At 38.3% G+C, this 20,642-nt stretch overlaps 1 protein-coding gene across 10 annotated transcripts in view; it reads right to left on the reverse strand.

The window, feature by feature from the left end:
- Nucleotides 1-20,642, reverse strand: part of BLTP1 (bridge-like lipid transfer protein family member 1) — a 133,141-nt gene that overhangs the window by 103,181 nt on the left and 9,318 nt on the right. For all 10 annotated transcript variants that reach the window (XM_080373531.1, XM_080373532.1, XM_080373538.1 and 7 more), the window contains exons 2-7: nt 13,597-13,726; nt 9,849-9,965; nt 7,959-8,037; nt 7,224-7,288; nt 1,665-1,851; nt 418-499 (exon numbers count right to left, since the gene is read on the reverse strand). In XM_080373531.1, coding sequence (XP_080229657.1) covers nt 418-499; nt 1,665-1,851; nt 7,224-7,288; nt 7,959-8,037; nt 9,849-9,965; nt 13,597-13,726 — 660 coding nt within the window. The remainder of the gene's footprint in view (nt 1-417; nt 500-1,664; nt 1,852-7,223; nt 7,289-7,958; nt 8,038-9,848; nt 9,966-13,596; nt 13,727-20,642) is intronic.

Genomic DNA, 20,642 nt, shown 5'->3' on the forward strand with positions numbered 1-20,642 from the left:
TTTTTGTGGTAGGCAACATCAACTTTTAAGGAACATGTCCAAATACCTCTACTAAAAAATGCAGGGAAGAAAAGAAAAAAGAAGAAAAAAACCCAACCCAAACACCTCCCAAAAACTCAACACACCACACATCATACAACATGCATTACCAAGCTTAATTACTTGGTGATATTCCTCAAATCATTACAAGTCTAAAACACAGGTATTTCCCAAAACAGAGAACATAACCATGTTTCCGTCAGCACCAGCAGGATTTGTGACTGTGTCAGAGAAGTGCTGGTGGTATCATTTTAAATCTTTGTTAAAGCATGAAGGAGAACAAAAACTCCAAAAGAATGTGTAACAAAAATGAATGGCAAGCTTGATTTTTAAACATATACTGCTAACTATTTTCATTATCAGGGTCTTTTCACTTACCGTGCTCACATTGACTTTAATGACTGGAATAAGCGATCTCCATGAAGAAGAAGGGTCTTGAGATTCTGTTTTTACTTTAACACTACAGGAAAAAATGGGTTTTATTATTTTGTCTTTTCTGCAGCAGAACTAATTAACTTTTTCTTCTAGGGGTCTTCAGTGCACAGATCCCAGGGAGCACTCCTTCCCACAGGGGCGCCTCCTGTAAGTGACCTGCTAGCAGACTACTGCTGACTCCTCCAGAGCCTGGAGGAACAGCAGGGAACAGGCAGCTACAGCTTGGGTGCTGGTACGCTGAGCTGACACAGGTAGGAAACAAGCATGCCACATCTAACACTCAGCAACAGTTCAGAAAAAAAAAAAAAAAGTCTGTTCTAAATATTCCTATTTAGGTGTGGGATTTTTCATTTCCCAAGACACGTCCTGCCCAAAGTTCTTCCTGCACCTGTCAACAAGGGCATAAGATGAAAACGTCAAGAGGCTGGCTTCGAGGCACAGCCCTTACTCCAGTTCAGAACTGCCACAGCACCCTGCAGCTGCCCACTAACGTAATTCAGTAACACGTACTGGCCTGGCCAGCAGCAGTGGAAGGACTCAAGTCTCATTAGATCTTCTCTGCTCCTGCCAATTAATCAGTCTGGTGTGATTCTGCCCAAAGACGGGCTTATTATTGAGCATCTGATTTCATGACACATAAGCCATGTAGAACTCCTCATAGACACACCTCATGTTCTCCCGAGTACCCCAAAAAGGGGAATGAAACAAGAAGGTTTGTGTAGCCAGACACCAACACACACCCCTAGAAATACAACTTGTGAAATCAGACTGAGTTTAAAGGTTAGAAACCAGTAAGTCCTCCCAACACCATGTAGATCCTCACATTTTGTCTATTGAATGTCTTGAGCAGCTGTTACTTCTACTGAGCAATACCATTACTATTCTGCAAGCTTAACCCTCTTCAACACATGCCCCCTTTCCACATTGTACTTCAAATAGATTTTTTTTCAACCTGTCTCTGATCATTAAACAAAGAGTGTTTAGTTTGTTTGGTTGTGTTTTTTAATTATCACGGTAGGAATCCGAGGAAAGGAAGATGATTTAGACTGTCAGGCTCATTGCTGCAATTTCTCTCTCAGCTGCACTTTAACCATTTGGCCTCCAAAGCCTATATTAACAAAACATTACCCGATCAGTTCAGCACTTCAGAGCAAAGCATCAACAAAACAGCAAAATTAATAATAATTTACCTTTCAAGATTGGTATGTGTTCTCTGCCTCCCGTTTACTTGTGCTTTTTCATCATCTTTCTTTGCTGGAATTATTGTGGGATCCAATCCAAATAGTTCTTGAAGTTGACCATAAAGCTCAGAACGGTTGTACACATGAAATTCAAAGTCATTCACCATAATATACAGTCGTGTTTCTGCCTTTGGATCTAAACAAATAGTACGAAAAGGGTTTCCAATTCTATTCCAATATTCCCTTGCAAATCAATAAAACTTGGTAAGGAGCACAGTTGCATACAAAATACAAAACCAAAAAGCATTTCACCCTTAGGTCACAACCCAAAAACCCAGGCATGAGCTGCAGAAAATGGTAAACGAGGTTTATTCAGTTTCATATATAAAACCAAACAAGAATCCCTCTTGATGCACAGCACAGAAGCCTCTGTGCCAACTTCTGCTTTTTAGTACAGGCATCAATACTTGAGACCAATTCAGTCTCAAAACCCAAATCGTTTTCTAGCCAAGCTCTGTGGTACAGCAGGCCTGAACTGGGAAAAAGCTTTCTTTTGCAGAGAAACAGAAAACACCAATATGCAGAACTCACAAGAAGCATACTGATTTTGCACAATTGGTCAAAATATCCACAAATTAAAATTTTAACGGTAATATCAGCTTGACTCTCTGATACTTGAAAACTAGTTTAACATCTGCTGGTTGCATACAGGGCTGTTTGTGACATACTTTGACATACTTTTGCCTTAGATAGTATGACCTAATTATGTAGTTAATGTGAGGAAAAAGCTCACACAGTTTCCCCCTAATTACCCAGTTGAAAGAGTGCCCATTACACGTTCACTCAAGAGACCTGAGCTGCTCTAAAACCCAATCTGGTCTAAGTCAAACAGATTTTAGGAAGCTGAAGCATCAACGGTTATTACAGCAGTCCCCAATCTGTAACTCAGTGGGTACATTTCCCACAGACACAATAAATTAAGAAGTCAGAGCAAACACCACTGCTGTTGTGGCCAGGGTCAAGAGAAGAAATGCAGCTGGCCAAAAGCCAAAGCTTATAGACACCTGCTTTATTAAATGCATCCTCTTTCCCATCAAGCTTATCTGTCCCCCACTGTTACACATCTATACAATACAACAGCAACCCACCTTTTAGCCCTCACAGCTAAATTACCAGAAATTTCCATATAATTATTAAACAAAAAAAAAAGAAGTGAATGCATTGTAAGTCTCCAGAAAGCACTGACATCACAGTTTTCTTGAACAGGAGACAGAAAAAAGTTAATGAGCCTGTTTCAGTTCCTTCCTGTCTTTATAAAAGCACTATCAAATCTGTTTGCTGGTAATGTTAACTTGCATCAATAAGATATAGGCAAAGGATGGACAAAGATTGGGATACACAATAGTTCACCTGGGAGATCTCAGTATCATCAAGAAAACAAATAAATTTAATTTTTCAATTCCTGGAGGCAAGCATTAGACTTCATCAACTAAATGAAATCATATGTAGTAATTAATTTCTTTAAAGAAGATTTAAAGAGACAACTACCTCTTTTTCCTAGTAACAAAAATAAGATTTGACTTCCACGCACCAAGTTTGTTGCCTAAGACACTTTTGCAAAAGAAAAATGCAAGGAAAAAGAGACAAGTACATCTGAATGCCATATACTTAAATGATGCAAAGAAGTACATATATAGGTTATGTAACAGTAACTACCAGTTTGATAGCAAAATACTGAAGTTTTATCAAGATTTGTTGGAATCAAGGTGATTAACATAGCCAAGGTTTTAACACTGGCATCCTACAGAGTTCAGTCAAGATGTATTATTTATTTCTTTATTATTTATTAAAATGTTTGCATCGCACCCACCCAAACCATTCAACATAAACATACCCACTAAATAAGCCCTAATGGGAACATGAAACAAGTCACTCCCAACAATAAAAAGTAGTGGAATTGGTTCTCAAAACAGTATTTCCCCTTCAAAAAGTACCACACAAACTATACTATATAGTTTTACAACATGAACATTAATACTGCTGTGGCACCTAAGCCAAGACATCTGGGTTTGCCCTATTCACAACACAATCCTCCAACTTGTGTTCCTAAACCACTTTCATTTCTCAAGTATGTACAAAACCTATTCTCAAGTCCCAGTATGATTGAACTTAACACTCGAAAAGACAACCCACGTGCTTGACTTTTTGTATGAAATTCTTTCAACATTGCTATGACAAGCTTAGTACAAACACAGTGCCACAATGAAAAACAGATTGCGCTTGCCAGGTCAAACTGGGGAACTTTAATAAAAAAACAAAACCACACACACACATGCAACTTCACTACATGCTATCAATAATCATTACCCAAACTTTTTGTGGTTCAAACCTTCTCTTATGCAAGGAACTCCGATTAAGGCTTTATGAGGAGCATCCTTAAATTACAGTACAAGCCAAGAATGGTAACAAAATACTTCTCTAAGTTTTAGAACATGGGGAAAAAACCCAAAGAACCCCAAAAAAGGATGCAAAGCATTTTCATTTTTCCTTTTTCTGACACAGAGGTTTAATAGTGACACTTCCTAGCATCCATTACTGTAATCTACCCTTTGATCATAAAGACATATTGACCACCAGAAGTTCAACAGGAAGAGTACATGATAAACCATTTTGCAAATCACACACAGCGCAGTGAACGCAACTGTTCTCCCCTATTTTGCCTAATAACCTTCACTGTTCTCTGACAAAACCTCAGATGAAGCTCTGCGCCCCATTTTTATTTCTTTCTGTGTCCTCATAAGACTTGCAAAAGTCAGTGGATCTCAGCAGGTCAGCAGCGACTGGCAGGCACTGCCACATTCTTCAGCTCCTCAGGAAGAAAGCTAAGAAGCCATGTGATTAGAAAGCAATTATCAGGGAAAAATATTCCAATAACACATGAACATATTCTGTTGGCATGTGGAACGACACTGCATTTTTCTTACCAACAGGAGTAACAACCTGGAAGCTGAAGTTTATCAAGATTAAGTATGTAAATCCTAGCATTAAAAACCATTTTACTTTGGCATCACTTACTGAACATGTCAAATACTCATCATCACTCAATCTTTATAAAAGGTCACTTATTTCGCTTCCAGGGAAAACTTTACAACTTGTGTGACTGGGTTGGATGAACATCAAATCCCTTTCTGGTTCTAAAACCTCTGAATATACAAATTAGTTTCTAGTCATTCTCCTCCCACAAGCTCAGCGGGGAACATATGAGCCTGCACTAACTTCAGCACATTCCTTCACAAGACAGAGACATAGAAGCTTTGTACACATTCGAACAGACAAAGATAGGTTTTAGAAAATTTAACATGTCCCCAATGCTGAAGTTCAGCTCCTTGTGTGCAGTTGTAATGGCACTTAACTTTAATAATCTTACCACTGAAAACTGGATTATCGAGTACAGCCCTTTAGCAAAGAGGTGATGTCAAGAACACCTGAAATGACCTGAAAGGGAGTTGACTTATTAAGGCCTTTAAGTATTTCAGGAGCTCTCGCTGGTCTCCCCTTTGTGCACAAAAAAACCCTCCTCTAACACTCTGAATATGTCTCAGGAAAAAAAATAAAACAGAATGAGGTCACATTATTTCTGCATTAACAGGACTTTAAGTTTATCACTACTATGAAAAACAGAATCCCATTCCTGTTCTGTTTCACACTATTGTTAGGACACATTGCATTTCAATTACAGAACTTAAAACCAAAACCACTAAAACACTCGGAAACTAATTATTATTGCTTATATCAAATTCTTCATAAGAAATATTTCAATAATTTTGCTTGGAAAAAATACATAGGTCTTGTGATTTTATAAGAATCTGGTGGGATTTTTAAATTGTTACTAGCCCTGATTCAGCCTCTGTGTTTTTCTATAGGAAAATCTCAGCTCTATTTTGTCTTTTTTTTATTTTATGAAGGATCTGAAACAAAGGTATACATCAGTAATGTCTAGCTACAGCTGGTTTTCCAATCATTCCCTGTAACAGCTGTAAAGCAGTAATCCTTGAACAAAACATACATCTGAGATGCAGTATATCATCAGCCATTTGATCAGGTACAGGTACTTCTGTGGTAATCAAGCAGGTTAAAAAGTATTGGAAAGAATATAGTAAAATAAATCAAGAATCACTGAAGATTTTATTTTTCCTTTAAGGTTAAAACCGAAAGCATCTCTGCTAAATAATCAAAATGTAAATTGAGTAAGGTTATTTTTCCTAGGAAAACAAGTAATTATTTAAGAGAGTATTTTATTGGCATTACTTTGCTGTCAGACCTATACACCTCTGACCTCCTTGGTTACTTGGATTATTTGTACGCTAATTATGCGGTCTTAAATGCCAGCAGAAAAGGTTAAAACCTTGCAATACTGCCAAGCAAAAATACCACCATAAAAGACAGACACAACTATCTTTATTGCATGAAGTTCAATTCCTTTTTTTCATTCTGTGAGCCACTAGAGAAATAAGTTTTAACTAGCAGATGAAGCAAATTCTATGAAAACCTGTTGGACAATAACCTGTGGTTGGAGAAATCTAATTAACTCTAAGACTAGGTGCCACTTTTTGAATTAGTCTTCTTACGGCATAAAGAACTTGAATTGTGTCCTATCATCTCAGAGGCTTAATAATGCCTCGATAAAAAGAAGTGAGCAACTCTGAATGGTACCTCTTATTTATCTGCATAACATGTATGCAGTACTCCTACCACTGTTGAGTTGGTAGTGACAAAGCAGCAGCTGTACAAGCTTGCTGACAAGCTTAAGAGGCTTCACACCATCAGAGGCCACTTCCAAAGGGGAGATGGGGGGGGGGGGGGGGGGGGGAAGAGAAGTCCTCCAAAGTTCAATGAGCCTCTCAATCAGTGCCCTCCTCAAGTGCAGACAGTTGCTATTTCTGGACCCCCTTGAATTAGCAAGGGAGATGCAATGCTTCAGAAGTCTAGAGAGGCAGGACCTCTCATTCAACCAGATTCTAATCCTATAAATGACTAAGCACACATCACTAGGCTACTTATGTTTTCTCACAGTGTTTTCCGCAGATACAATTAATCTCTTGCATCTGGTATTAATCATCATTCTTCAGCCAGTGATAAGGAGGAAAAAGAAATTAATTTTTCACACCTCCTCACTTCTATGACCACAGATGTCATCAAGACACAAGGTCATCCAGTACTAAAGAACATCCCCTACTATAACACTTTTACTAAAACACTAACATCACAACACTAAAACTTGAAAACAGGCTCAACTGTGCTTACACTACAGCTAACGAAGGCTACTATTAAGGTTAATGGTTTGTATTAAGCAGGGTTCAAGTCCCTGGCAATGAATCCTGTATTTATTTCACTGTGTTGCTCTAGTCTACTAACATAGATCAACTAGCAAAAAAACCCCATACCTTCTGATGATTCAACGTACTTCAGGTACATATTAACAATTACACGCATGCAATTGTGCAAAGGAGGTATTTTTCTGCAGGCTACCTGTAAACTTAACCTTTGAAATCTTTTTGAGAAACTTACCGTGCTGTTTCTGCTTAGGGTTGTACATCTTCCACCAGCGAAATATGATAAACCCATCTTGAATTCTAAATCAAATAAATTAGACAGAACAAAAGTTAAGAGAGTGCTAATGCAATATCCTATATGCAGCTGCACAACATGTTGCCTTGTGCAGTGCAGAGACCTGCAGCTGCAGTAGTGGACAAGCAATATTAAAGCACAAAGCATTACAGCAGCAAGCATATAGTACAGTACTATACAATTATTACGTTAGATGAAACTTATAAAACCCCATACCCATTGCCTTCTCAAGGCTTTCCAGATTTAAGAGTAAGAATCAAAATTACAAGCTATTTGCTGTGTGCAGTTCATCAAACAAATTATTCTCAATTCCAGTAAATAAATGCAAACTACTTGGCCAAAATGAAACTCCCAGATTTAAGAGCAGGAGCGTGAGGGAGTGAAAGACATTAATGAAAAAAAAATAGCTGTCCTTCAAACTCTGAAGTGTTTTCTTTCACAAATATTAAGGACAACTTATCCAGTTCCAATTGAAAATGCTCAAACAGCAAATGAGCTAACAAGTATCTAAACACATCTCAATACTATAATCAAAAGAGTCAGTTCAGTTTTAACATTTATAAATATATTTACTGCTCATTTGCAAGAAAGTATTTTGATATGTGTTATTTAGACATACGCATTTATTGTATTTCAAATCACTATTAGAAGAGTGACTCCCTTGGAAACCTGTACCTGATAGACATGTCTTCTGTGATGAAATAGATTTCGCGAACCATGACTTTTCCAGACAGCACAGAGAACGAAAAGGAACCTGGTGTGGAAATAAGTGTTTACCAGACATTAGCCTAAAGTTGTTAATGCTTTATTTTCTGAGCAGGAGGAATATAGTACAAAACAGGTTTACTGGGTATCTTGAGTCTTCCCTTTGAAAACACACTGACTTTCAGACAAGAAGGGAAGTCAAGAGATTCAGAACATACAAGACAAAAAGGATGCAGCTCTAAAAGGTGCTGGGTTTGGCACCACCCAAGAATACAACCAGTACCCTGAGACACACTAGTCACTCAGGTGCCTTGTGAAGCTTGTGAAAAGAGTTAGGAAAGCCATTTTGAACATTGACAGTACCAAGCCCTTGTATGCAAGACTGTAATTAAGAGAAATAAAGATTCTTGACAAATAAATTTTTCAAATTTTCAATGGCTATAACATTTTTATTCCAATTATTATGACAAGTCATGTTTACAGCAGGAAGGATTAATAAGCGTGAAACGACCAGCAGGTAATGTAATAGCCCATATTTTTCCTAGGGCTTCTCACCTCATCCACAGAAAGTTAAGTAAACCATGATTAAAAAAAAAAAATAATCAACATTAATCGATTGAAGCCAAGCTGTAAATCATAGGATTTAATTAATGTTACACTCTTCTTACTGATTAAGTTTATAAAGAACACCACATATTTGGTCAGCTATGTCCATCTGTCTTTACTTAACAGCAGTTTCACACAGAAATTTTAATAAAAGCCTACAGATCAAGTGTAGCAGCCAGTAAGTATTTCATCTATATTGCTGTTCAAAAAGCTGGATTTGAAGGTGATCTGGATTACAGTTCTTAAATTCTTGAGGACACAAGCAAATTATTGTGGGGGTCTCTTTGGCAGGCAAGCATGGGTAGGATTTTTTTTTGTTTTAAATTTTCACTACACTTATGATCAATAGTTGCAGAAAACATCCAGAACTAAAGTCATCATTATTCTGGGAAGCAGACAGAAGAAGGCATGGAAGAATAAATGAAAGAAAATTAAAAGTGCCATCAGAGTGAGGTTGTGGGATAGAGCCCTCTGTGATTCAGCACCAGATATTTTTGTAATGTGGGCGAGTGCCCAAGTGATTTGTACTGACCTGTTTTACTCAAAAACGTTTTAAAAGATAAAAAAAAAAAAAAAAAGAAAAAGAAAAGTTAATGGATTTGATGCAAATGTTCCAGCCAGTATAAATTCTACATATCACAGTCCCAGTATGGATTAACGTTAGTTGTTCAGACAGCTTATTTAGGAAGCAAGGACACTGCCGTAACAGGGAGTCAAGGCTTGAGACTGTACTGTGCCCCTCTGAGTCCACTCCAGCGGTCGCTACCCTCACTTTAGAGGCTGTATAACAAGCCTCAAAGGTGTGGGGGAGTGGGAAGCTGCACCTTAACATGGAATTATAAGGCAAATTCAGAAGTGGATCAGGCAGGCTCCATGGGGGACGGAGGTCAAGCTTCTCCTTTTAGGATACTAACCACTATGGTTATAGGGCTTTGAAAAAGTACATTTTTTAAGTACACAAAGTATACAGACCAGAAAAAAGTGAACTCAACATTAAAAAAGCCTGCCAAGTGAACTTTAATATAAAATAATAAAAGACATCAATTAAAAAGGGGGGGGAGGGTTTCCACCTATGCCAAGAATCCTCCCCTCAAACATGACACTGAACTTTTTTCTTCTTAAATTCAATCCATGCTAACCATTTTCAAATTACTATAACAAAGGAACACTTTGATTTTACTTCAAGTTTTTAGTAAATTGAGGTATAATAAAAAGCAGTAGATTAACAGCGGCATTACAGTAATCATAACTTACCAATATGAATGTAGCCATGTTTATACAATCTGTTAAGAACCAGTGTTAAAATGAGTCCAATGTTCCGGGAATTATAATAAGTTAGGTAGATAATCCATCCGCAAGACAATATTGTCGCTGTTGAAAGATTAAAATTAATTAAAATATTTTTTAACTATGCTGACCCAGATAAAAGCCTTACCTCTTAAGACTATAAAGCACAACAGTGTTCTTCCTACTCTCAAAAAAAATTTGAAACTGATGGGACACTTTAGTGTGTGTTTTCAGAGTGACGGTATAAAGAAGGGTGTGACGAGATGGTGGGGGGGAGAAGGGGAAATGGGAAGTACAGAAAAATACAGATTCTTCACTGCTTTTCTATTCCCCAATATAAAAAAAAAAAAACACAAACCAAAACCAACTGTTCTACAGAGGACTTGCAAAAGGCATATATTTCATTATTTCATTACATCCCTTATCATCCAAGAAGTTAAAATTTCACAGATCAAATCATAACATGCATTATCTCACATGGTCATTTGTTTCAAAATACCCTAAAAATATACCGCCACTAAAGTCACGCTACATTTCATCTCCAGTAACTTAAATTTCTAGTCTTTCACATCTTAGCACAGGAAACATTATCACATCTGAAACCACTTCCTAAGCTGCTGTATCCTGAAAGAAATGTACCAGTCCTTGGGTTAGCAGAAATCTGTCAACACTTCACGCATGGAATTTGATAGGAAAAAAAGAAAATAGCAATCCGATTAGAAATATGTTTAAAAAATAAAAAAATAGGTCTGCTAATCCCCAAAGTAATTTTTACTTTAGTTGATTAAGAGCTGGTAACCTATTTCTGACTACAAGGGTTCTCAAACCTTCCAGAAGGACAAACCCAAAAGGAATGGGACTGCCAGGGAATGGACTAGTTTTTACTGACTTTACTGATAATTACCATTCTGTTTCACCTAGAGCAGAGTGGGAAAGCAAGCAGGTTTTGTATTTGAGGTATCTCTACTCATTATACTAACCAAACTTTGTAAGAGAAATTTTTCACTTATGTGTACACTTCATACTGAAAAACTCAGTTTTATTGTGCCTTTTATGGGAAATGGGAAGTGCAGAATGGCATATGGGTATGATGCCTTCACTCTGCAGAGAGTTCAGACGGTTATTCAAAAAAAGAAAAAAAAAAGCCAACAAAAAAATTCAAAAAATCCAAGCTGTCCTTTTACTGCCCCTTAATCTTTTTGCAGTGGGATGCTCCACTGCTTTGTAACAACACCTGTGCTTTCTTGAAAGATGAGAAGGTAAAAGAGAAAAACTTGCATAACTTCCATCTTTTCCCTACTGGAAAATGGATCCGGTGTGGCCAAAATCCAAGCAGCTCATAGACTTAGGCAGGTAAGCTGCTTAGCATGTAAAACAAATCAAATTTGCGTGGGTGATTACACAGAAACAAGGCAGGAAAGAAAAAAAAAAAGTTTCTTTCCCCAGGAAAGAAACAGCTCTTGGTATTCAGTGAGGGCACACTCCAAGGACAGGGTGTACCTCCCCTTGCTTTCAAATGAGTAAGATACTCACTGCTGATCCTCTATGGATGTAGGGAGAAAGGTGAGATGACTCATGCTGAAAGGCCCTCATTCCAGTAATAAAACTTAATTTAAGATTAGAGTTCAACCAGACACTTAGTTTCGAGATACCAAAGCCAAGAAGGTACCTTCTTAAGGTGGCATACACAGAAAAAACAGCAGACTAGTACAGTTTCCAGGCACAATGGTCCTAATCCGCTGCCTTACCACTAGTCTCATCTCTGACACAAATTGTAGCATTTTCTTTCCCCTCACTAAATTTAGTCTCCACTATTAAGCAACAGATCCCATAAAATCTATTCAACTCATAATTACATTCTTGATTTTAAAAGCCTCTTCACAGAAATCACATTTTGGAAAGTTTTACTGCATGCAACTTTTAGAAATTATTCTAGAATTGAGCAACAGCTCTTTGAGGAGCAAGTTCTGGAATGCATCACCTCTTTTAGTAGGATCAATAGTTAGGTGATTCAGGATTCAGAAGAAACTATTGACTTCCTTCTTTGTTTTCTCATAACAGGACGCCATCGGTCAACAGATGAAAGCAAAGGAGGAATGGCTGGTTGAAATTGGGTCAGTTAATAAATGTTACTTTAATATGTTTCTTATCCAAACCTCATAGTAACAGGAGGCTACCCAGCTTTTTCTGTTGTTTGTGGCATTGTTTCTAAAATATCAGGTGGTTTCTTAGAGTTGATCGAGAGATCAGCAGCTCCCTAAAACTGCATAATTTTATGTAGGTCATTCTCCCCACAGAAAAAGGGGATGAACTGTATTATTTCCTGTAGTTCTACCCACGCTTCTGTGACAAAAGAAATTTGTAAGTTTAATACATTCAAGCAAATAAGAAAGCTAAGCAAAGCTTTTGGTTTAAATTATAGCTGCTACATGGGATTGCTTATCTCCTATGTACTTTCCAAGTGGAATTACTAGTAGTTTGCTCTAAGAATCCAGTGCAGAGCAGGAAACTCAGAGAAAGAAAATTCTGCAGACTGTAATTTGACACTTTTATTCTTTGGTGAAAGACCTAAACATCTTCATGTCTCAAGTCAAAGCTTCCAGAGACAATTTTTTTAGATCTGTTCTGCATCTGTTCCCCATTTTACTATGAGCAACTATCAGCATGGTGACTTCCCTTATTTTCATCTTGATTACACTCAGAATTTTATGCTGATTATGAACTTCTCATGTCAACATATAAAAGTGAAATAAATAATATTCAGAAAGCACCTTTGGCTAATGCGCGTACACCTTTTTCATTCAGTTTGGCCTACTGAAAAATAATTCCAGTACATCAATAGCCAACTGACATGCTTTAACTTCCCAGAAGTCAAAAAATAAAGTTGTTTTTCCTGTGCTGCCCCTCACTTGAGGTCCAAGAATCAAGATCAAAAAGCAGGCATTATCTACCTTTGGAAAAGTCCAAATCCATCACACACTTCTAGCACTCTTTATCTGGACCTGAATACAACTTATTTTTTATTTGCCTGTCCCTGATACACCTGTTTATAGATTTAGAAAATAAAAGTACCTACAGAAAAATAAACAATAGCACCAGTGTTATAAAAAAGTTAGCATACCTAAATCAGGCATCTTTACAAAAACAGCCCATAACCGAGTACATGACAGTTTGACTTAAAGGCTTATTGTGGCACACAGTTTAACCTAGAATTTGTGTCATTAAACACAGTAGTCTTTGTATCACTTTTCAGACTATACAATATTAAATGGCAGATATGTAAATACTGGTATAACAAAGTTATTGTATCTGCCCGTCATGTGCTACAGTGCTAATCCTTTGTTATGGTATTACAGTTAATCACGAGCTTACTCTGATGTTAGAAAAAGCTTATTTCATGGAAAGAAGTTCTCACTGAGTTCTTATTTTGCACAGTCACAGTTGTAGAGCATCATCCTTTGCGCACTGGACTTACCTCGCAAGCGTTGCAGCACAATTAGCATTGGAAATAGTTGTGTATTTTTGCTTTCTAAATGACTGAAGTAGTATTGCCATATCTCACTAAACAGCTGCATGAGAAATAAAAATCTATTTTCAATGTTTTGATGTAATTTAGTAAGAAATTCAATATTGGTATGCCAGCATTTAGAGAAGTGTGTTTAAAAGTAAATGCAAAAAAAAAACATTTAACCAAAACAGAATTGATTCACCTTACCTACTAGCAGCCAAACAACATTGGAGTCGTGTTCTGTTAGGAAGTCTTCCAACTGTGTGATACTTGGGACAAAACTATCATTCTTCCTTTGATCCATTGCTAAACTGTTATTACACCAGCATGTATAGAACTGAAGGGAAAAAAAAAAACAAAAAAAAACACACATCAAAACCAAAATGAGTAACAAGCACAGTACAGTTTGGAGAAATTTGCGTATGTACCATGTTAAACAATCTCTAACGTTCTGTTTCATTCAAATATGAATTTATTTGTTTTATTCCTTCAATTAGATCTTCATGATTCTCAGCTACCCTTTCTCCCAGTCTTCTACTCCAGAAACACTTCCACTCACCTCTGCTGAAACAGTTTCCAGGCATGTGCCTCCCTAAAACAGATCACACATCAACAGAATGCCAGACATTTAGTACCCTGAATGCCCTGTACAGAATAGAGTAGCAAATAAATTTTTAAAACTGTTGTGCCATAGCAGCAAGTCAAAAGGTAACTGAACACACAAGTAAAAATGAGTCTGTATTAAGCCTTCTAACATGCAAAAAGTTATTGAGACTGAACTCCTGCCCCTGCAGAAGGGAAGGCCAAAGCAGATACTTTCAGGAGCTAAGGAAAATTCCCATACCCTTCTAATCCACTGTGCCCATTAATTCTTCTGCTATAGGGTGAATTTGCATCACCTTATAAAAAGTGACTACATGGTATCTCTGTTATAGAAAGCAGAAAACCAGTCCTCCTGATCTTACACACTTATTCAAACCACCCATAAATCACCTTTCAACTGGGTTATATTAATTAAGTGTGATTAACAGGGAGCAGCTCAACTCAGTAACACCTGTAATTACACAGCAGTATTTTACTTGCATGAGTTTCATTTGAAGTCTTCTCTCTTGGACATTATCTGTAAAGCTTTCTTACAGGAAAACAAGCATTAATTCTGCTTTTTTTTTTTTTTTTCCAAGCACTTCCCAGCTCCTGGCAGCCTGTCCTCCTGTCAGTATTCAACCCTCAAAAAAAAAAAAAAAAAAAAAAAGAGAGTATGCTTTATTCCCTTTATTTATGAAATCTTTGATGCTCTTCATCAAGAACTCTAGAACATAAAACTAAGTAATGCTGGTAAGACCTTAGTCTTTGAGAGGCTGAACATCTTTGGAGGAGTCAGTATTTAGAAGCGTTAGCAACAAAACTAATATTTTTTCCACTTTTTCCTGTAATATACATACTATCTTTCACTATTGTAAGTTGAAAACAAAATGTAGAAGAAGTTGAAAAATGCTTTTAATGCACTTGTTTCTCCCCAGACTTGGGTAAATACAGTACCTTGAACTAAGAGCCTACATTCTCAACTAAAATACAAGTAGGGACCCAAGAATAAGTGCTAACAATTTGTTCGCTGCCTCTTCTGTAAGAGGGAATGGAGTGGGGAGGAAAGAACATGAAAGTAATACACAGAAACAAACAAACAACAACAAAACCCCAACCAACACCAAAACACCAGGCATTGCTTCCAGCGGTGATGATAAAGAAGCTACTAACAGCTCCCCCACAAAGAGGAATACTAAGCATCACACGCATACACAAAAAAAAAAAAACATTAAAAAAGCAGCCCTTGTTTTAGAAAGGACATTACAAAGGCAAATCAAATCACATAATGGCACTTTGCTTTGTTTTAAGACTTTCATAGTACCTTAATAAAAAATCCACATGTCAACTGGTATTATGAAGCAGATGATGCCTCTGCGGGCAGTCTCCAAGTGCCTTTAACCCACTGAATGACAGGATAACTACAGAAACCAAACCCAATGCTTTCAGGAAGAAAAAACTTTGTTTTCTCTCTTTCTTACCAAGAGACAACATGGTCACTCTCTTGTGACCAAGACCACCATGGAAGTGCTGTCAGCTGGCAAGGACTGCCTATCACCTTAACAAACACCACCGCCACCACTTAAACCCTCAAGAAGGCAATCTGTGGATTTTCCCTAAGGAGAATTATCACCCAATATTATGAAATACTAAGACACGACATTAAAGATCATTATGCTCTAAACAGGACGTGGCAAGACAACAGGAAGTGCAAGTCATGGGATCCTGATACCTGAACAGTGTCCCATATTTTTTGTCATCACTACTCATACCATAAATTGGACACCCTTGTTAGTTTTCTGAACTACATTTGCTATTTGCATGCAAATAAAGTCAGGAATCCCCCATCAGTTAACACGTGTCAATACATCATTTTGGAGTTCCACAGCTGATCCTCTGACACCCTGCCCCATGGATATTTTTTTTTTTCTTAGGGCACCCTTTGCCCTCGATCAAGTCACCTGAGGAAGAGCATGATGGCAATTAAAGTGTAACCACCCAAAAACAGGCAACAGCATCACCTGCACTACATGTGGGCTCTCAGCACGCATCTCAGAGAAAGCAAGGGCTTAATCCATTCATATTAAAGACAGGGATCTTATCAATGTCTACAAATATCTTAAGGGTGAGTGTCAGGAGGACAGGGCCAGGCTCCTTCCAGTAGTGCCCAGCAGCAGGACACAAGGCAACAGTCACAAACTGCAACACAACAAGTTCCAACCAAATACAAGGAAGAACTTCTTTACCTTGAGGGTGACAGAGCACTGGAGCAGGCTGCCCAGAGAGGCTGTGGAGTCTCCTTCTCTGGAGACATCCAAAACCCACCTGGACACGACTCTGTGCAACCTGCTCTAGGAGACCCTGCTTTAGCAGGGCTTGGACTAGATGATCTCCAGAGGTCCCTTCCAACCCTGACCATCCTGTGATTATGAAGCAATTTTGACTATACAAATTAGTGTAATAGAAAGGGGATGTATTCTTAAGCAGTACACACTGTCCATAATGTCCTTGTGTATTTATATGGGATGGAGAGGCAGGACCTGGATCACCACGATTGTTAAGAGAAAGAGATATAGTCTTGTCAGGACAGGTGTTAGTACTTTCAGTAACAAGCACTTTTTTCTGTTGACAGCCCTGCACCTACCTGCCTTCATCTTCCATACCCTACACGCTGTACCCATAGATTTAAATCCTGCTTACCTCTCAGCTCCCTGCAGTCATCCACCCTTGTTACATTTATTCCTGTGGGCAGAATTACTTTGCAATCAGACAAAAAAAGTAACTGTTGCACTCTCCAGGAACACTGACCCATAGGTTAATGAGCCTGTCATTTACATTCATCCTGCTGCTATATTCTTTTGAAGTAACTATACTTTCCAACCTTAAGGGACTACTCTTGGAAGGATGAGATACAAGTCTGGGTGGGAAAGTATGCCTTACCAGCCCTGCTAGTACAAGAAAGAAAATGCACCAAAGAGAAACCCAAGACTTCACACTTAGGTCTCTGTTCTTATTTACAGCATATTCTCAAGTTCTCTGCTGCTCTGCAATGACAAGCTCATGCCATTAACATGCCAGGATATAGTCCAAAACTAAAGTGTTTTGGTTTATCTGCCTTCCCCTCACCTTTTCTTTAAGGTTTTTGGGGTTTTTTTTTGTAAAGCACATCTTACTATTCAGTAAGTCACTTATGGCTCCCATTTACTGTATACCATCTTAATACAGACAAAATGTATTAGCTTTCTCCTGGGAAGAGGACAGGAGAAGAGGAAGATTCTGTGGCACCAAAGTGACAGAATCCCAATGCCTGTATTTATTATTATTTATATTATTAAAGGACTTCACAGCAGTCCTTTAAGGTGTTATCTAGTCTTCTTTCTGCAAATGGGGTATCTGAAGCACAGAGAGATAAAAGCCAAATCCTTTATTTATGATGCCCAAACTGAAATACTTGAGGCCTGCTTTTCAGGCTGTGCATGTTTAGAGCACTTAGCGTGTTCAAAGCACAGAGCAGACTGGCTTGAGGACATGAGGGTTTGATACTGCTCTGCATTTGCTCCTCCTGCTCAGACAGGCTTTCTTTATAGCAGAAACACACATCTAAGATACTTTTAAAAATGAGTTTTAATGACTTGTGTCATATGTTAATCCATTTTCCTTGGTACTAAAAAGATGCAAGGGATGTTATAATCCTGGTGTGATGGACTTCACTTCTAGTCTGCTTCCAGTATTCCAAACTCAAGCCGATTTTCACAAAAAGCCAAACACTCAAAAGCAAGCTGCCTCAATACATTTCAGTTGCATCAAATAGGTAAACTAGTTTTAACCTCAGCCCAAGATTAACACTTAACACTGAGAACAAACCTCTGCTTGAACAAAGTCATTAAAGATTTACAGAAATCATGCATATATGAAAGAGCTGACAGAAAAAAACCCTCAGAAGTCCGGTCACCAGGCTCTCAGTCACCAGAACACAGCTGCTTCACAGAGGCAGCTGCAGCCTAGGGAGCGACAACCCACCTGTAAAAGGTCTGTCCTGTACCTATAGCTGAGGATGAAGGCAACGGATATTTTATTCAGTGCCTGAGAGCATTAGGGTAATATGGGTCTTGAGCTGCATAAGAAAATAAAAAGGAGAAACGTCTGCCTACCACATCCTTTCTGTCACTCTTTTCCCAGCATACCTTGTAGAAACAGCTGAATAATACTGGTATCCAAAGGTGGGGAAAACCCGAGCATCTCATGCTACTGAGAAGAAACACTTTCATACAGTTATGAAGCTTGTAGGGAAATAATGGACGCTGCCAATCCCCTTATTATTACTAGAATTCACAGGGGGAATAAACCTGCAGTCTAAATTGACCAGACTTATTCCTCAGATCTTCACAGAAATCAAGCACTTACCAAACATATGTTAATTGCTGTTATTAGAGGTTACCATTCTGAAGATACTCAACTCCCAGCTTCTACAGCAGTTAGAAAACAGCGGAGTCACAATTACACCCAAACAGACATATTAAACAACAGGAGCTAAATCCCACTAGTCTAGATAAGTGAACATAGACAGTAAGCCTGGATGCTTCATACCCACAGCGGTTCCTTAGAGAAAAGGAAAAAAATGATGTTTTTGCATCCTACCCACTCCATCACTTTCTTTCAAAGTATCTCCAGCAACAGCTGCTATGAAATCAGAGCTTTAGATAATTAAACGTTATTAGAAGAGTCTCACAAATGTAAACATGACTCGACTGAATTTTCCTCTGAAGGCACAGTGACATTGTCAGCACCCACACACACATCAGGCACATTTCACAAAACAAAAAGCTGCCAACCTTGGCATCTTTCCCGAAACACTCCAGCCAGGTCTGAAGACTTCAAACCCGTCTCAGCACAGCTTAGGAAGCTCAGCTATTCTTTAATCAACATGCAAGAGAAAGAGGAAGGAAGAGAAGGAAAGTTGTTCTGAAAAGACACATGTACACAAAAAATATGCTAAGTGACAGCACCCGCACAGTAATTCAGCCATCTGACACGTGGCATTGGCTTCATACTCAATTCAAGATGAGTTCTTTTTTTAAGAAAAGAACCAAGATTCAGGCCTATCTTCTCCCCACTCTGCTACTGCCTGAAATAACAATAGCAGTGAAGTGTAAACAAGCTAAACTACTGCTTTAATTATACTAATGAAATCTTGCTCCAACCTCCAGCAGAAAGAGCTGAACTAAAAGCAGAGCACAGAAGAGAGTCACACCTAGTTAAACCGGTGTCTGGACAGTCTTAGTTAAACGTAATTTGCACCACAGTAGCTTATTTTAGTAAATGACATATTTAATTAAAAAATAATTAAATCAAAATTAAAGCATATTCAAAGGAACTGTAAGATATATGATAAAAGTCATTCTTACAATAGCCTACCTGATGGGGATTTAATTCACCTAATAGAGAAACAGAAACCACCAGAGAAGCATCTACAGTAAATATATACATGTATAACTGTGTGTGTGAATTTAACATCCTTCCAAGAGCAGTAAGAATCTGGTACCTACTGATTCAGCATCCAAAGCAGCAGAAGTTATATATTTTTATTTCTTTTTAGTAGTACAGGACATGAGCTTTAGTACAGAAGAAATCAAAGGCAAACTTCTATGTCAGCCAACATACAGTACTCCTTGCATCACCCAGCTGCTAGCCCAGGAATGCCAAACTGAACTTTGGATGATTTTTCATTTAATTTTTAAAAATTAAAAATACATTGTTTAACCTCATTTCCCAGATTTGCTCAGAGGGTTGTTCTCCTGCTTACACTGCCAGCTTCTGATGCTGCAGAAGAAAAAAAAAAGGGGCAAAACCAAAAAACACTGAAACAACAGAACCTAAAGGCTCATAACAGCAGAAATAAATAAGAATCTCCCTTATGCATACTCCTCTATTTAGGGGGGAAAAAAATAATCCTTTTTGGAGCTGGTCTCAATAACAAGGCAATGACTTCCCCCCCCTCCCCACCCCCCAGCCGCTTTCTTTGATTTGAACTACAGCATTATACCTCTGATTTACTCTATGAAATTAGAGCTGCAAAAATTCATATGTAAGGTGTAGAAGACTCAAATTTCTCCTCTGACACATCACCACAACTTGGGGAAAGGGGGAAATCTGCCATAAATCAAACCAAAAATCAGTCTTGTGGCTACATACACCACCACCCTTAAGTGAACTACCCAAAGGTCTTCGCTAGAGTCTTTCCCAGTCTGCAGTCAACACACAGATTCTGGTGCAGCAACAAGTGCTACAAGAAGTTATGTAAGAAGATAAGAAGTTACTGGGAGAAGGTAGTGTATCTCAACACCACTGTAAACACAGGATAACTCTGCATGCTGATAACAAAGAGCAATAAACTCTTGCCTATTTCCCACAGGATAAAACTATGCAAAAGGGCCATTACCAAAGAGCAGCTGATGCACATTTCACATGTCAAAGTTTTCTAGCAGCATACCCAAAAGGGGCGAGTTACTACAACATGCCACACAGGGACCAGAGCTCTCCCCAGAGAAGTCCCAAACATGTGTATACCTCCACCCAGTTCACTGTGAGCAAAACCTACCCATGCGTTAACGTGTTCCTGAACACTGTCAAATTGTGCAAATTCAGGCCGTGGTCTGAGGGAACACCCCTGA

The sequence above is a fragment of the Falco punctatus genome (genome assembly GCF_963210335.1).
Source record: "Falco punctatus genome assembly, chromosome: 1".
NCBI lineage: Eukaryota > Metazoa > Chordata > Aves > Falconiformes > Falconidae > Falco > Falco punctatus.